Source organism: Trachemys scripta, chromosome 3, assembly GCF_013100865.1.
Source record: "Trachemys scripta elegans isolate TJP31775 chromosome 3, CAS_Tse_1.0, whole genome shotgun sequence".
NCBI classification, from domain to species: Eukaryota; Metazoa; Chordata; order Testudines; family Emydidae; genus Trachemys; species Trachemys scripta.
This window is the reverse complement of record NC_048300.1, coordinates 50,552,795-50,570,995: the sequence shown is the minus strand read 5'-3', so window position 1 is coordinate 50,570,995 and position 18,201 is coordinate 50,552,795. Positions and strand designations below refer to the sequence as shown.

The 18,201-nt window shown below is 40.2% G+C and overlaps 1 protein-coding gene across 13 annotated transcripts in view; it reads left to right on the top strand.

Annotated features, from left to right (window-relative positions):
* Positions 1-18,201, top strand: part of ENAH (ENAH actin regulator) — a 181,462-nt gene that overhangs the window by 130,680 nt on the left and 32,581 nt on the right. For 7 of the 13 annotated variants that reach the window (XM_034764682.1, XM_034764680.1, XM_034764679.1 and 4 more), the window contains exons 4-5: positions 3,247-3,336; positions 5,345-5,429. In XM_034764682.1, coding sequence (XP_034620573.1) covers positions 3,247-3,336; positions 5,345-5,429 — 175 coding nt within the window. The remainder of the gene's footprint in view (positions 1-3,246; positions 3,337-5,344; positions 5,430-18,201) is intronic. The other 6 variants (XM_034764683.1, XM_034764681.1, XM_034764691.1 and 3 more) reach the window with 1 other exon arrangement.

Sequence of the window (18,201 nt, the reverse complement as noted above, 5' to 3'; positions counted from 1 at the left end):
GATCCAAACTAACACGGCTACCCCTTTGATAAGAGAAATAGTGTCTCATCGCATCACAGACAATAGAGTTCATAGGAGCCAGGAAGAATTCCACCATAGGAAGGGGATACTTTTACCTTAAGTTTCCTTACTCTCTGGTTGTTACCAAACATTGTGACTTCATACCCAGTGATGACAGTATGGACCTGCCTTATGTTGTTAAGCCATATCCATATGTGATGCTGTTTGCCATACTTTGCCTGAGACCTGAGCACTGGCTCAGGTTGATCTACTCCCCTGTAAAGTACCACTGAGCAGTAGTAGTTTCATCCTTCCTCATGCAAAATTCCTTCTCACGTTGTTTTGGAATTCTATTTAAATCAGTCAACTTTCTTGTGTCTTCTCAAGGCTACATTCCATGCAGACAGAAGAAACTCCACACCTTGGCCATTTTCAGGGTTCTTCGATACTGTACTGACAGGACCAAATCTTTCAGACCATCCCCATGTCTGTTTGTTTGCTGGCCAGTCCAAAGGACAAGCCATTTAATCCCAAAGACTTTCTAAATGGGATAATACATTGTATCTCTGTGCTACCAGCTACCTGGTGTACCACTCCCATTATTAAAGCTCACTCCACCAGAGCTCAAGCAGCATCCTGAAAATGCTTCTGCAATGTGCCAGTATCCGAAATCTGCAAAGTTACTATGTGAAGCAGTCCAGTCATGTTTGTGAAGCAATCCAGTCATGTTTGTTAAGCATTATGCACAGAACCTGGTTGCCAAGTCAGATGCCAGGTTTGGGAGACCTTCGTTCTATCGCAGCTGATACTCCTCATGCCCTGAATCCTCAATAGGATACTGCTCTCCAGTCACCGAAGGTGGTATACACACTGAAACATACTCAGAGAACAGTTACTTATCCTACAGTAACTGTGATTGTTAAAGATGTTTAGTCAGTGTGGATCCCAAGACCCTTGCTCCATTCCCACTTCCAGAGTCCTCAGCTAACATGGGCTTTGAATTTTGAGGGAGGGTCTACCTAAAACAGGATCCACATCTCAAAGAACCACAGTTACTGTAAGGTAAGTAACTTTTCTTTTCTATGTTTTTAAGGCCTTATGTTTGTGGAGTGGGTCCTGATGCAATGTTACCTGTAATTAAACATAGCTTTTTGTTAATAAATAAATGGTCTTGTTTCTTGATAAACTGTTTGGGTACAGGAAATGTAATTCACGTGGACTATGAGGAAAGCATTTATGTACATCACAAGGAGAGAAATGGAAAGGCATTATGTAGTCCCTATGTTTTATGTACGGTATTTTTCCCCCTCAGTTTTTTCCAGATTACAGTGGCAAAAATAGCATACAGTTCCACTTAGAACTGAGGTTTTCATGCAACTTTTGGCAGGCAGGCAGTCACCTTTGGAGTCAAATCATTTAGCTCTTGGAATTGAGCTCTCCTTTGCATTATAATGCAGACAGGGTTGTCATGGAGTAGTTCTTGAAGGAAATATAGGGCTGCATGAGAAGAAAGAGCCTTAGATGCACTGTCAGTATTTTTATGTCAAGACAAAAAACATTTATTTGGATGAGACTGAGTTTTTGGACAACAGTGGATATGATTTTCTTGTAGGTGACACAGAATTCAAGTACTTGAACCAGTTAATTTTCACCTGTTGCCAATATTTTCTGTCAGTGTAAACAAATCCCTTTAGCGCTGACTGTTACCTGTTCAGAAAAACAAGTGCTTTTAACATTGTAAAGTCTTAATAAGTTAGGTGTGGAGAGATGAAGGTTTTGCAAGTAATCTAAATGAATTAATTCTAAGTTATTGTATGGAAATAATTCCCCATACCAGAAATAAACTCTCATTTTTCAGGATGCCCTGGAGGGCAACATGAATGTTAAATGAAAAAAGACATCTTCTCAGAAAACTGTAGATGTAGTTCAGAAGTTGCACTAGTCAGGAAGGACAGGAATACCCTCCCCTGTAAATACTATACTGGATTTTCTGCTGTAGTAGAGTTGGCTTCAGGTACTTTTTAAAAAAACCTCAGGCTAGAGCAAAATGTTTTTTTAAAAAACTGCAGTAATAAACACATTTTCAGACCCCAGAAAAACATTTGACTCCTATAGAACCAATGCTGCCGCCTTCTTGTGTAAACATGCCATCTTTTATGTGTCAGATGCATTCTTTAAACAAAACCGTGTTAAGTTTGCACCAGATAGTCAGCAAATATCCTGTTGTGCTGCCTCAACATAACCAGCCATTTTTTATATTTCTGGCTGGTTTTTTGTTGTTTAATTTTGTGACCTTTTTTAAAATATGAAAGTGAACGTATCTCATTGGAATTTTCCTTCTCTAACTATTTTTGCAGAATCTAGACATGAAATTACACTTTTTAAAAAGCAAGAATAAGGAATGAAAACATTTGTCCACTGTACACTTTCGACATGGGCTTTCTGTGCTATCTTCTCCTCTCCTAAACGCTTTATTCCAGGGGTTTAGATGCTGATACACTATCTAAACAATTGCCCTGTTCTTTTAAGGCCGTGGTAAATCTCTTCAAAGGCATCTGTTTTTTTATAGCATTGTACAAAATCCTCTTTTAGAGAAACAGTATATTTATCACAAGATATTGTACTCAAATTTGTACATATACTTCACTGGTTATTTTCAAATAGAGATTGTAAGAGCTTAAAGCTTTTTGCTTTTTTTATGTCCTTTAAAATGATCAGGATGTAAAACAGATGTTCAACATTTGAAATGCCTTTTGAGTTTTTAGGAGAAATAAGCAAATCTGGCTTGTTCAGTTATTTTTCAGAATTGAAATCCATAAAAATGCCTATCCAATAATAATAAAAATCAAAAATTAATTTCCGCATATCCCTATTTTTCCCCATACATTTTATGCATGCACCAGAGCGCATACTTGATGTATGCAATGATTGCCTTCTAACTGGAGCCTCCCCACCCCCACCCCAGCCACAATTTCTTACACTATAGTTATCCAAAGCTTTCCTCAATCTACTAATATTTCTTTGTTCTAAAAAGTGTTGGGCCCATTTTCCAGCAAAATTGTAGTTGCATCAGTGCTACCAGCGATGTAAACCCAGTGGTAGCGCCAGGTGCATGTATTTGCATCAAGTCAATTAACCCTGCTCAGTCACACCACTTTCTGAGTCATTGAAAGTCTCCTCTCCCCCCCCCCCTCCACCTTTGGCTTGTACCCTTCTTGTTTATACTTTTTAGGTCCCTTTGTTTAGGTGTGAACATCCTTGATTACCACTTTAGACCGGAAGTCATCGCCTATCAGTATATGGACAACCATATTTTCTCAATCACAACACAATTGAGTAAGCTTTTACTCTGCATTCTTTTTATGTATTTTTTTTTATTTATTTATTTTTTTTTTGCTTAATGTATGTATAATTTTCATTGAGTTCTGGACCCTCAGTATGTTCTTGACATGGACCAGATCAAAAGATGTTTGCTCACATTCAAGAGCAAATATACAATAAAAGAGTATCTAAGTGTCTGCTAATGCCTTCCATAACATGCACATGTATTTCTTCCCTATTGAATATGGTCTGTTAACATTTACATAGCTTTTCTTGTCTCTGACTAGGTTAGCCTCTTTCCCCAGTGACCTAAGCAATCTGTTTTCCCTTGCTTAATTGATAGTTTAGAGAACAGCATACCCACACAGTCTAATACCCCTTTGCTATTTTTATATTTTAAATGTTATTTCTCTTGGATGATACCTCGTCTGTCACATTTCAAAAACTCAGTTGGATATCCAACTGGTAAACAATACATTGTATCCTTTGAGACATGTCTAAGGAATTATATTGTACTCTTCATATTTTTCGCCACAGAGTATATCTGCTTATGATGCAAATAAGGCTTTTTTGGGTGGGTTTTTTTTTTTAAACGGTGGTATTGGGAGCCACACTATGTCTAGGTATGACTGCCATATAAAAGTCAAAATCAAAACAATTCCTTATTTGGCTCAAAATAGGAAATATCTGAGGATACTTGGGAAAACATGGAACACTTTTTTTTTTTAAAAAGGTCAGTCATCTAATTTATAATGGAACACAATTTGGAGTATAGCAAGCAATTCCTAAAATTATTAAATATATAATTTTGCATTTCTACTTCAGTGGGAGCTATAGTGAACATCCACATATGATATAATATTTATTAATCTTTTATAACCTCAATTTAACCTAAGAACAAGTACAGAGTAAATAGTGAAAGCTATAAGACTGGTCTTTCAAGACATTCCCTTGGTTTGAGGAAGGATGTGAATCAAAACTAACTCCTACACAGATTATTTTGTCCCTGATAGAGAATTTAGAAAAATTGAGACCACAGAGTAAAACTAGGTATATAGTGCACCATATTTAAGTGAACACATTGACTATCTAGTCAGTTAAAAATAAGTTATGAGTGGTTTAAGGTAGTACTTTGAATCCTAATGCTAAATTTTGTGGTTTTAGGATGACACTTTCCTATTATAAAAATTCTAATCACTTCTATTGCTATGTGAGACCCACACATACAAAAGAGGAAATGGACTGACTATACAGAGTAGTCAGTGAAAATTACTACATATGAAGTGTTGCCAAATGTACAAAGCAAAATGACTTTTTTTCCACTAATCACTTTATACAGTAATCTTAGGTGTTACTTTTAACAGTAAGTTTAAAGAAAAAATAATGTACTTTTTAAGTTGTCTGTGACCTTGAAAGTGACATTTCTAAGCTCCAGCTGCAAATTCAGCGTTTAAGATAAATGTGTTAGACATAATTAGCAAAAATTTACATTCAGTCCAAGGAATTTACATTTGATCCAAGATGACAAGCTAAAATGTGGCAAGTAAATTTCAGTGCAACTTGAGGAACAAATTTTTATCTTCATACTGTCAGTATGGTGATAAGCTTCTGATGTTTTTTCTCTCCTGTTTTTTGTTTCCAGTGTTCTTTTTAGGTGAGTTTTTGAATTCTTTGAGTCTTCCCCTTTTCCCAAAAGTGTGTGTTTATTGTCTCAGAAAATCTCAAATTTGTGAGCCTATTCAAAGCTTATTGAATACATGTGTTTAGTGCTAAGTCTCATCATATGTAAAACTTTATTTTTGCATTCCAGTTGAACTCTTTCATCCATTTCAAATAAAATCTGCCTGGGAATACATAAAACAATTTGTTGCCGTTTTCATTTGCTATATTGTGTTATGGAGCTTGTTTCATTTTGCTAGAAAGAAAAAAAAAATAGGTAACTCCATGTGTTTGCTCTCCTATTTTCCTGTGCCTTTGTAATTTGAAAGTTGAAGCTACATTCACTTCTAATCTTCACTCACAGGTCCAACATTGCCTCGACAGAATTCACAGCTCCCCCCCCAAGTGCAAAATGGCCCATCACATGAAGAGTTGGAAATCCAGAGAAGGTAAGATTTTTAGTGAACAAGGGTACATTAATGGCATATTTACCTGGTTTTGATACTCAGCGTTAGAGAGAGATACCAACAGATCTTAATTTTACATTGTAATAGCAGTGAGAGATTTATTGTGCATTAATTGTACCATGTAGATTTAATATTGAAATGTAAAATGTGTGTTCCTTGAAATAATTTACCTGAACATTATTAAACAAGCTTTACAATCCTCTGAATTGAAATATAATATTATCAGTTATTTGACTCGGTTCTTTTGTCTTAACTCCCACATGGTGCCCCATTGCTTTCTTTCTCATGAAGTTTCTTTCACTGTGTAATAGACTGGGCCTCTCTTGTAGTTCCTTTCTCCTGTCAGCTCGCTCCCTGGGAGAACCCTCATCTGTATCTCTCAAGTAGTCCTGGGAAACTATCTTTAGCTGGGGTAGTTTCTTTAATTGAAACTTACTTTACGAACACAGTCCCACCCCTTGCAGACTCTTACTTCTAAGTCTGTGCAAGCATAGCAGTGCCTTCCCTCCAGTCCGTCTCTTGCACCAGTAATGCCTGCAACAAGATTTCCTGGCTCTTACCTCAGAGCCTGAGCCCTCAAGGACTGTCCTCTTGTCCATTTAGTTTTCAGAACAGTTTCTTTCAGCAGTACTTCCTGTGGCAGTCGGTTGGGAGCACCAGCCCAGGCATTTGGCTTCCTGGAGAACGTTGCAGTCTCCTTTCTGGATTCCTGCTGCCCTCTTTTATAAGGGTCAGCTAATTAAGTTCCACTTCTTTCCTTGGGTGCAGGTGGTCTGATCAGGTAGCCATGCCATGCCAACTCCAGGCATTCTGATCCAGAGGATTGTTATCCCTTATTCCTTCACACATAGTTATGTTCTTTAAAGGCTCTATATTCCCAATATCAGTTAGAAGACCGTTTTAGAAAAATGAATGCTCAAAGTCTCCTAATGCTCAATTGGTTCAGTATAGTTCACTGATGTACACAGTACTTACCTTGCAGTACAATTTCAACCATTCATAAAAATAAGATCCTATTTTTAAACCTAACTTCCTTAGTATTTCAGCCATTTTATTTTTTTTATTTACACAAAGTAAATCGTTTTCTAATTAGTATATTCTGCTGGTAACTTTATTCTTACAAACTTTTTAATTGAAGCTCGCATTTTGATAAATTCACATTTTAAAATAGACATATTCCTTTTAAAATTTAATCTTTCAAAGTACCACAATAACCCAGCAGCTTAAATGGCATCAGAGAACATCCAGACACGTTTCTTGAAGATGTCATCAAGAGCCAATCTGTTAAAGGAGGCATAGAAAAGAAATGTAGTAATGTTGACAAAGGGAAATATATTAGCTATGTCAGAAATTCCATCTTCAAGGGCTTATCTATATTATGGTGTTTTTATTTAATTTTCCCCACCAGTGCAGCTACATTGGTGCAAAAAACAAGTGACTTGTAGTGGTACAGCTTACCCTTTCCAAGTCATTTCTTATTCTGTTGCAGCTATACCAGTGCAAAAACCTAGTGCAGATAAATATTTAGTCAGGGATCCACCAATCTGGACAACATAGACCTTCCTGGCATTGGCCAGTCACTAAGGTAGTGATTACCAGTAGGAATATTGGGAGAATTCAGTACCACACCTTTCAACCAGACTGATTTATTCTCCAGTCCAAGTCTCTGTTTTTAAATACCTTCATTCTTGAACTTTAGATATCGCTGCCTATTAACGTTCTCTGTCAGTCAAAGAGTGACAGGGAGGGCACTTTCTCTAATCTTAGAAAGAAGTAAAGGATTTAAATGGGATGGGGACTCAATAGCCCCCGTTTTGGTTGTGATTCCTCTCAGGCAGGGGTAGTCAATAGGCAGACTGCAGTCTAAATTTGGAATGCCAGATGCTTTTGAGTGGACTGCAGGGGCAGAGGAGATGCATGGATGGGGCATGTGGGCTCACTGGTTCTCTCTCTTCCCCCTCCCCCCCCCTTCCCACCCGCCTGGGATTGCTTCAGATGCCTCTGGAGGGTATACCCAGAAGCAAGGAGGCAGCACTCCTGGCAGCCACACTTTCCTGTGCAGAGAGAGAGGAAGCAGAAGGTGAGCTCCTCCTCCACCCCCCCTCATGGGGCTGCTTTGCCTTTCCTGCTGCTGGAGTCCCAGTGCTGTGCCTGCTTTGCAGACCATCTAGAGGTGAGAGGCAATGTGTAGAACTTCAGCAGTAGGTAAGGTGAAGCAGCCCCATATAGGCAGGAAGAGGAGGAACTCGGCCTGTTTTCTCACTTCCTGGCTGCAGGGACACATGAAGAGTGCTGCTGCCAGGGGGAGTGTTGCCTGCTTGCTGCTGGGTGTCTTGAGAACTAAGGGGGGGGGGAGCGCATGCCACCCCCACCCCACCCTGAACCTTTCATTTGTGCCTTCCCACTATCCACAGCCACGTGTCGCCTCTGTGCATGGGACTGAAGCCATGCTTGTGCTTCAAGTGGTCCCTGGAGCCCACCCTCCCACCCCACTCTGAGGCCTCATGCCTCCTGCCACCCCACTCTGGCCTTGTGCCGACTGCTCCTGAGTGATCCCCAGAGTCCCCCACCCTGCCCCCGACCTTCAGGGCCAGTCCCCAGAGCCCTCTCCAGCCCGCCCCCCCAAACCAGCCTCTTTTCCTCCCCAGTCCACTTCCAGTCACCCTGTTTTGCCACATCTCAGCTTCCCCGCATCTCCCCAGAGCTACTTTCTTGAGTCTCCTTGGTCCTTCCGGCTACCCAGAGCCTCCTTGCTGCCCCTCTGCTATCTCAGCCCCCAAAGGGGCAATGCACCACTAACTGGATCATAGTCCAACAGCTTCACCTCCTGGATCCGAGCTCAAAAGTACTCTCATACATTCACTCCTTGCTTTGCTGCTCAGATCCCAGGCCATACCCATTCCTCCCTCCCGCCCCATCTCTGCTACTTGTCTCAATTAGGGGCACGGAGGAATGTTTTTTGGGGAGTGGGCAAGCAGCAACACGGGGGTGGGGGGGATAACTCAGTGGTTTGAGCATTGGCGTGTTAAATCCAGGGTTGTGAGTTCAGTCCTTGAGGGGGTCACTTAGGGATCTGGGGCAAAATCAGTACTTGGTCCTGCTAGTGAAGGCGGGGGCTGGACTCGATGACCTTTCGGGGTCCCTTCCAGTTCTATGAGATAGGTGGATCAGTCCATCCCCATGCATCCTGTTTCAGTTTAGGGAAATAAGGTCACCTTACTCTCTGGGCAGTGCAGGCAGGGAGCTGCCAGGTGATTGGGAAGATTGTGGGGGGGGAATTAGGGGGAGTGGGCCTTGACTATACCTTGACCAAGAAATTTAGACCTTGACAAAAAATAATTGACTACCCCATGCTCTAGGGGATTGTAGTTTTTTGTTAAATTAGTATTGGAAAACTTGCTCTGCTTCCCTACTTGTGCTGTACCTGTTCTGTGGACAGAGTATTTCAGTCCCTCTGACAACAGGGTACAATATTTACTAACCTTTCCAGTTTGGGGTATGCCTTGTATAACTTTTTTCTTAAACCAAGATAGTGTTTTTCAGTGGAATTTAGGAAACAAGTTAAATGTTAAATTTTCAATATCAAGTAATTAGTAACAATACCAATTTTAAAAACACTTACGGATTTAATTCTAGTCTTGTTTTTTTGCATGCAACTTTTGTAGGAAGTAGTGAACAGAAACAGATAGTAGATAATCTATAGTAAACTGTAGTTCATCTACAATTGACTCATTGGCTATGCATAATGAAGAAAAAATTGAAATAAAAATTAAAGAATCATATTTTTATTTGTGCAACTCTCCCCAATATGTGGAATTTCCTAAATCTATATAGGAATCACTTTAAATAAAGTTTCCGTGTTTAAAAACAAATTGAATTGTATTAAAAATAAATGATCTTCCTGTTTGTCCATATTTAACATTGGTCATTTGTCAAGGACCATGAAAAGATGATAAAAGCTTGTTCTGTGACTTCTGTTCTCCATTAATTTTCTTACTGACGATCAGTTAACTGGAGATTTTAAATAACTCCATATTCTTCTGAGTCATTTTTTTGTCCTGAAATATTTATTTCTAATATTTGGAAGTTTCTTATTGTCATCTTTCAAAAAACTGTAATTATTTGAAATGTATAGTACCACGCCAAATTTAAAAGAAACATAGTAGATAGAAGATTTAAGTAGTATTCAATACAATCCAACACTTTTTCCCTAAGACTTAAAAACATTTCTGAGAAAATACAGTAGTGTAAAGAATATTCAAATAGAGTTCTAGTTAAGAAACGAGAAGAGGAGTTAAATTCTATTTATTGTACTCTTCTTGTTTGTGTCTAACTTACTTCCATTTTCTAGTTTGGTGTATTGTGGGCTTTTTTCTTTAAAAGAACTTTCAATGTGTGTTTATATGCTGGTGGCTTTACTATCTGTAGCAAAAAGGGCTGGAAAAGCATTGCATTTTGGTCACTTTTCCACAGGGGCAGCTTTAGTGTGGGTTCAGGGATTCGGCTTCACCCACAGAAATCATGAAACCAAAGGTACCAGAGCTGAGTGGCACTGTGATCTCTTATTCCGGGTTCCAATTCCACTCACTCAAATTTGGCCCAGCTGCCCCTCGATCATGATAGAGGGCAGCCGGGCCAAACCCGAGTAGTGCTGTGTACCTGTGTGCCAGGTTGCAATGCCAGTGGGCTCACTCTCCAGCCCTTTCCTTCCACACTGAGCTTGGATGAGGGTCAGTGCCCCCTCAACTCAAAACTTATGCCCAAGAAGAGTCCACTCATTGAATCAGAAGGCTACATCCATGCTTGCTTTTTCAATTATTTCAAGATAGTTTTAAAAGCTAGTAATTTTGTGAAATATTTGACTAGAATTTGTGTAATTATAAACCCTTCTCCAGTTTTTCTTAAGTAAATACATTCTTTAAACGGAATATAATTCAGTTAACTTTAAACTTGAGGTGTACAGTTGTTTGTGCTAACATCTTTTAAATTCCCACAGACTTCCTTGTAATAATAAAAAGCCACCAAAATATTCAGGAAAAGTCTTTTTGTATAATTGTGGGAACAATGAACATTTAAGAAAGATGTTCTACGTGCATTTTGAATGTATCAAGATATGTACACTACAGCACTTGTAGTGTAGACACTTGCTACACTGACAGAAGGGTTTTTCTGGCACTGTAGTAAATCTACCCCCTCAAGAGAATTCTTCTGTCAATTTAGCAGTTTCTTTGGGTAGGTCTACACTACCCGGTAGTTCGGCGGCAAGGAAATCGAACTTCTGGGTTTGACTTATCGCGTCTTGTCTGGACGAGATAAGTCTAACCCGGAAGTGCTCACCGTCGACTGCGGTACTCCAGCTCGGCGAGAGGAGTACCGCGAAGTCGACGGGGGAGCCTGCCTGCCGCGTCTGGACCGAGGTAAGTTCGAACTAAGGTACTTCGAACTTCAGCTACGTTATTCACGTAGCTGAAGTTGCGTACCTTAGTTCGAATTGGGGGGTTAGTGTAGATCTGCCCTTTACCAGGGCTTAAGTTGGCTTAACTACATATCTCAGGGGTGTGACTTTTTACACCTCTGAGTGACGGAGCTAGGTTGACCTAAACTTTTAGGCGTAGACCAGACTTACAAATGTCCAGCACTTCCAGCCTCTCTAAAACCTCCCTCCCAATCTGCAGGGCCACTATTTGGATGGACAGTTTAACAAAGGTTTTCTACCACTTGTGGTCATTAAAGAGCACATGGTAAATTTGCAGAAGAATAAATTTGCTAGTCCCAGTGGCCTGCCTATTTGGATAATGAAACTTTGCCTGCCTAAATTCACCCTAGAGTTTGTGTTTTAATCTGATATAGTATAATTCAAATGGTCTTCAACTGCTATGAGCTATTGCTGCTCCTTACCCCAGAAAGAGTTGAATTCCACTGCAGGTTAATTATATGTATTTGAGATAGAGGTAGAGGCGAAAGTAGGCCAGTATGGCATACTGGTAAGAAAGTGGCTGCTGGTACAGGCCGGTACACAGCCGACATTAGAGCGCTGCTGTGGCAGCGCTGTAAGCACTGTACCAGCAGGACTGCCGACGGGGGGAGGGAAGGGGCAGCTACCTCAGGGCCCGATGATTTAAAAGGGCCCGGGGCTCCTGGCAGCAGCTGGAGCCCCCGGCCCTTTAAATCACCACTGGAGCCTTGGGGCTCCCGGCTGCTGCTATTGCGGCAGCAGCCAGAGCTTCGGACCCTTTAAATCACAGCCAGAGCCCCGGGCAGCGCTGAAGGGCTGGCTGGGGGAGTCTGGCCCCAGCCCTGCCCCTTCTGCCCGAGGCCCATCCCTTCTGGGGGCCTGAAGGTCCCCACCACCACCTTGGCCAGGATCCCAACTATCCTGCGTACCAAGTCCTTTAAGTTACTTTCACCCATGGATAGAGACATGGCATATTCAAGAATTTTCAGGCAAGACCTATATAAATGTCTCAGATGGACTTCCTGTCCACAAGTAACAAGAAAGAGTTTCTCTCTCAAATCTTTAATAAATCTGGTTATATTTTTTTTGATTAATCATAGGTGTACTTTGTAATACCGGCTGTTCACTTCAGTTAGGAGTATTAAGATTCCTTTTTGTGCCTTTATAATACATTGGGCTACAGCAACCAACATTTTACCTATTGAATTCCATAGCAGAACTAGTGAAGATGTTATCTCTAGTCAGGCAGCTATTCAGCCTTTCTTTGCATTGATTTGAAAGGACAGAATTAGCAGATATAGGAGAGAACAAGAGATTCTCACAATCCTGCATCAAATTTATCTCTCTAGAATGTAATTAGTACAAAGATTTTTCTGAAAAAAATTCTTAGCATTAGCTTTTAGTGAGAATCTGCATTTTTAAGAAAATTGTTTAGTCATTTTAATTTGATAATGTCTTCTATATCCAGTATTTGTTGATCTTGTGGAGTCTATGTATTTCAATTACATTTTAGTGCTCAAGAACTGAGGATGCTAAACACCTGGCAAGATTGCGCCATTAGTGACTGAGACTAAAACTATTCAAAGTGAAAGAACATATCTCAGTAATGTAAAGCATTTGGATGAGCTACAAAATAAAATCTATTAAAGAATTTTAATTACATATGTATACTGAATGTTTTCTCTTTGGTGTATAATAGATTTATAATCTCATCCTCTCAAAAGACTCAAATGCTTTTAAATTCTTTTACTTTAACTGGGTACTTGATACTGCTGGCCTAATGGATCTGAACCTAAATTATTTATTGCACATTTAATGATATAATAATCTATAAAGTCACTAGCACCAAACATGCAATTCAAAACATTTTACATGAGGTATTTTTATAAGGCTGTAGTTACACATCGTGCAGTCAAATCAATATTTAAATACTTTGTCTGGCCATTTGACATCTTACTCTTCAAATTTGCTAATGCTATCTTCATTTTATTTATTGAAGTTTTTCTAAAACATTAGCATGTAACAGTTAGTTAGTGCCCCCAGCATTGGGCAGAATGACTAAGCAAAACTGAAGGCAAAGGGTTCAATTATTCTAAACAGTATTCATTTATATGGGATCAATGATAGGCCTCAAAGCATAATAAAGGAAATATAGTGCTGCAGTTTTTCCAACATATTATAGCCAATTTTTTTTATAAAAACAGTTAGATTATCAAATATGAATCTCCACCTCACCCCCATTTTGTCATGGGGGAAATGGTAGTCAGTATAGGGAGGGATTAACACAATAGAGGATGTGTGAAAGAAATGTAAAACTTTGAGTAAATTTGATTGGTTTTGGTTATTCAATATTGAATGAATTTTCTCAAATGGGTGTCTGTATTAAATGACTTAAGAACAAATAAGCATTATAACTTCTGTTTTAATACAGAACATTAGTTCATATCATGCCTTTGCATGCTAGTCATGTTGTGTTTATAATATTGTACCTCCTAGTCTAGCTGTGATAAATAATATATTGTGAGGCCTCTGAGTCAGACACTGGGAGCAGTATCTTGTATCATGTCAGTGGAGAACTCATTGAGTTAAGGTCTATAAAAAGGTCTTGGAAATCATCACCACTGCATACAAGTATTTATAAAGAGGACAAGAACCACATAAGAAGAGAATAATTGTATAGCTTGTAGGGTTAATGAAAGTGTATAGGCCTCCCATTGTCCTTCAAAAAAGTAATGGACCAAGAATTGACCGGCTCCTGTTGTAAGTACTCAAGAGTCTGATTAGTTTTCAGAAGAAACATCATGTGTGTTAGATGTTTTCTTAAGTGTTAAATGTCTTAAAGTTCTGTTATAGCTTTTGTTTATTACTTTCATGAGGTTAAGTTACTGACAGAAGTAAAGGCAGAACACAGAAGTTTAATTACACTGCTGTACAGCGTAGTGTGTATACAGAGAATAGTTTTGATTTATGCCACTGCTAATATTTTGGGAGTTTTTAGTTCATAGTGCTAGATTGGCTCATGTAATTTTTATTTCAGGTGGATTGAAAGATTTAGAAAGGGATATATTTTATTTTAAACTTATTTTATTTTAAACTTAAAGCTTAATAGTATTGTTGAAAGTTCTTTAATTTAACCCTAATTATAACTAACCTAATTCTATAACTGAAAAGATTTGAATGGCATTAAGATGTTATATAAATTATTTAGCATTTTTTTCACATTTGATGTGGTCAGCAGAATGCTATAAAACATTGAGATTTTTGTGCTGCGTATCTACGAAGCTCCCACCGCAGTTGGGGGAGGCGTAGGGGATATGGAGGTATTAAAAGCCACATTTGTGCCTTCCTAATGCAGGGCTGCTGTGGGGCCAAAATTGCATAACTTAGGCAGCCAAAGTTGAGCTGCTTATGGTCAGCTGCATCACCCAGAACCACCACAGAGACATCTGCAATGGCCCTGCCCCATCACACCCCCTATGCCAAGGCTTGTGGAGATGGCCTCATAAGACAGCCTGTTACTAGTTAGATCTGTGGCTTTTCCTGATTCTCTATGCCGCATAGTGGAAGGGGGAGTACTTATGTGGGTAATAAGAGGGCAAAAAAAAAATCGAGGAAGAGAGTGTATGAAAGGAAAATGGGTAAGAGATGATACACTTTTGTGTGGTAGGTAGGATTAATGGGCTATGGTATTCAGAAATCCTTAGAAGGATTTCTAATTAAACCTGTTTCTTGAAAAAGTTTTCTCCATAATGAGTTTAAGAACTCCTCCTTCCATTTGTTTATAGAAAAGGGTCCGTCTTTCCTTTCATAGTAGAGCTTTTTTCAAGAAGGTCATTCCTATCATGTCTGGCTTTTTAAGACCTTGTCTACATTAGAAAGTTATACTGGCAAACCCTCCTAGTGTAGATGCAGTTTATTTTGGCAAAAGGACTTTTTTGCTGGTATAACTGCATCTACATTAGGGCTTTGGCTGGCAAAGCTGTGTCAGGGCTGTGATTTTTTTTTTTTTTTTCCCACACCCTTAACCAACATAGATATGCTGGCAAAATGTCTTAAGTGTAGACAAAATATAATTAATAGTCTAAAATATAATGGAATAACGGACTTCCTTTAGGTCTAGTAAGCACAGTTTGATCAGATTATATGTGATAGAGATGTCAGGTAATGTGGACGTGTTTAATAGACCGCAAAACGTTATTTTAGTTGAATAGTGTCTTCCTTTCTTTAGAAGTGGAAAAAGGAGGAGGTGGAGAGATTAGGCAGTCTTGTCTTGACTACACTTGCAACTTTTTTAATGTACAGTAGAACCTCAGAGTTACGAACACCTCAGGAATGGAGGTTGTTTGTAACTCTGAAATGTTCATAACTATGAACAAAAGTGTTATGGTTCTTTCAAACATTTACAACTGAACATTGACTTAATACAGCTTTGAAACTTTACTATGCAAAGGAAAAATGCTGCTTTTAACCATGTTAGTTTAAACAAAACAAGCACAGACAATTTCTTTATCTTGTCAAATATTTTTTAAATTTTTAGTAAATTTAAAAATTTAGTAAATGTTAAAGTTTACATTTAACACGGTACTGTACTGTATTTGCTTTTTTTTTCTCTCTGCTGCTACCTGATTGCGTACGTCCGGTTCCAAATGAGGTGTGTGGTTAGCTGGTCAGTTCGTAACTCTGGTGTTTGTAACTATATGGTTTTACTGTATAATAGTTTCAGTTGCTGCAGTTAATGAAAAGTACATTGCTATTTGAAGAGCAGATTTGAGAATTTATGTATTTTAGCTTTCATTATTTTCAATAATGTTTGTTTGCAATCTCTTTAAATAGGGTTTCATGATTTGTAAATAAAACAAAATTAGCTAGTTTGTAATCTGATGTTGGTTATCTTTATTTTGTTTCTCTTTACATTTTCCTAGGCCCTTTTATGGAACTGGTTTTGTCATTCCTCACCACACATGCTATAGTAGTAGGGTTGCCAACTATCTAATCGCACAAACCCAAACACCCTGGCCCCACCCCCTTCCCCACCTCTTCCTGAGGCTACGTCCCTGCCCTGCCCCTTCTCCAAGGCCCCACACCCCACTCACTCCATCCCCCCTCCCTCCGTTGCTCACTCTTCCCCCACACTCAACACTCACTTTCACCAGGCTGGGGCAGGGGGTTGGGGTGCGGCTTCTGGGCTGGGGGCTCTGAGCTGGGGCAGGGGGTTGGCTTGTGGGAGGGGGTTTGGGGTGTGGGCTCTAGGAGGGAGTTTGGGTACGGGAGGGGGCTCAGGGCTGGGGCAGCGGTTTGGGGTTCGGGAGAGGGTGCGGGCACTGGCTGGGCAGTGCTTACCTTAGGCAGTTCCCAGAAGCGGCGGCATGTCCTCGCGCCTCCTATGCTCAGGGGCGGCCAGGCGGCTCCGCACGCTGCCCTTGCTTGCAGGCACTGCCCCCACAGCTCCCATTGGCTGCGGTTCCTGGCCAATGGGAGCTGCGGAGTCGGTGCTTGGAGCGGGGACAGCACGCAGAGAACCCCTGCGCCTAGGAGCCAGAGATTCTGGCCACTTCTGGGAGCCACATGGAGCCACGATGGGTAGGGATAGGGTGATCAAACAGCAAATGTGAAAAATTGGGATGAGGGTGGGGGGTAGTAGGAGCCTATATAAGAAAAAGACCAAAAAATCGGGACTGTCCCTATAAAATCAGGACATCTAGTCACCCTAGGTAGGGATCCTGCCTTAGCCCCATTGCGACACCTACTGGGAGGTTGAGGCCAATCCAGGAGGGTTGGCAACCCTATATAGAAGTCTCACATGGTAAAGATTTGCCCTGGATAAGATTATGACATTGGATTATTTTAAATTAGATCAGTTCTTTATCATTTGAAATTTCACTTGGGGAGATTTTCTGTGATCTGATTTCATAGAACTGGAAGGGACCTCGAGAGGTCATCTAGTCCAGTCCCCTGCACTCAAGGCAGGACTAAGTATTATCTAGACCATTTCTGACAGGTGTTTGTCCAACCTGCTCTTAAAAATCCCCAGAGATGGAGATCTAGGACAGAACACCTGACTGTGTATTGTGTGAGCTATTGTTAAGATTAACAGATGTCAGGCTTCAAACATTGTGCATTGTTTAATTCAAATGTCTGCAATAGATCTACCCACTCACTGCTTTGTTTACTTCAGTGAGGGCCATTCCTTGAGGCATTTTTCTGTCTGTGTAAGCTTCCATTCTTGGGCCCAAAGTGTTAGAGAGCAGTGCTTGAAGCTGTTTTGTCTTCTACAGGAGGTTTTAAAAATGAAGTAATTTGACCACGTTTCTGTTCATTTGGGGCCCCTAAAGGATTTAGTGCCTGTTGGATTAAGTTATATTCCAAAGAAGTCTGATTTAGCCTTGAGCCATTCTGTTCAATCCAGGACCTCTATATATTCAAGATCCCCGTTGTGATCAAGGCTTTCCGGTTTTGCAGCTCAGTCTATGACAAAGTGAACTGTTGCATTTGTGCAGGGAATCAAAGCAGCTGACTCCAAATAACCAATTCTCTCAGAGATTGCTGGGAGGATTCTGGGGCCTATATAAACCAGACCCAGTTCATTCCAGAGGGAGGAGGAGAGACAGGATATGCACTCAAGAAGACTGGTATGCTGAAGGAGCGTCAAAGGGAGGGAAAACCACTCCAGAAAGGAGCAGCAGGGAATAGTCTTCATGTTTGGGGGAAAAAGGCATTGAGTTTGGCACAGGCTGGGGCCTGCTTCCTTAGTAAACTTTGGACTTGCCTGAGAGGTAAGAGAACTTGTGAGGAAATGAGACTAAAGACTTAGGTTTCAGATGATGATAAAGTACTAATACACCCTTCTTAAAGAACTCTACTACGTTCTCTCTGGTTTTTCTTCCTGCCCTTTCTATGGCAGGGAATAGCTTGGTGACACAGCCAGTGCCACTTTCTAGAGAGAGCTTCGGTTCTGATTTCTGATTAGACAGTACCATCTTTCTCTTAAGCTTTGCTGCTGCTTTCTTTTCTTGTCAAGAAGGTAAGAAAGAAGCATGTCTCAGGTAAGAAACCTCAGCAGTATGTGGCAGCACAGCCCATGAACAAGATATGCACTAGTCAAAAGAAAACTCTGCATATAACTTAAATCCAAAAGCTTCATAAGAGGGTCTTTGATAAGGGAAGAGCTGTCCTACGTTGTCTTGCTAGGTTTGTGCCTGTGTATTTGGAGGTTGCTTTGGATGAAGTAATGGTATTGCCTTGCTACTTGTTCCTGAGCTTTGCTCTTCCAGGTCTAGAATATGGTCTTCCCCAGAGCAG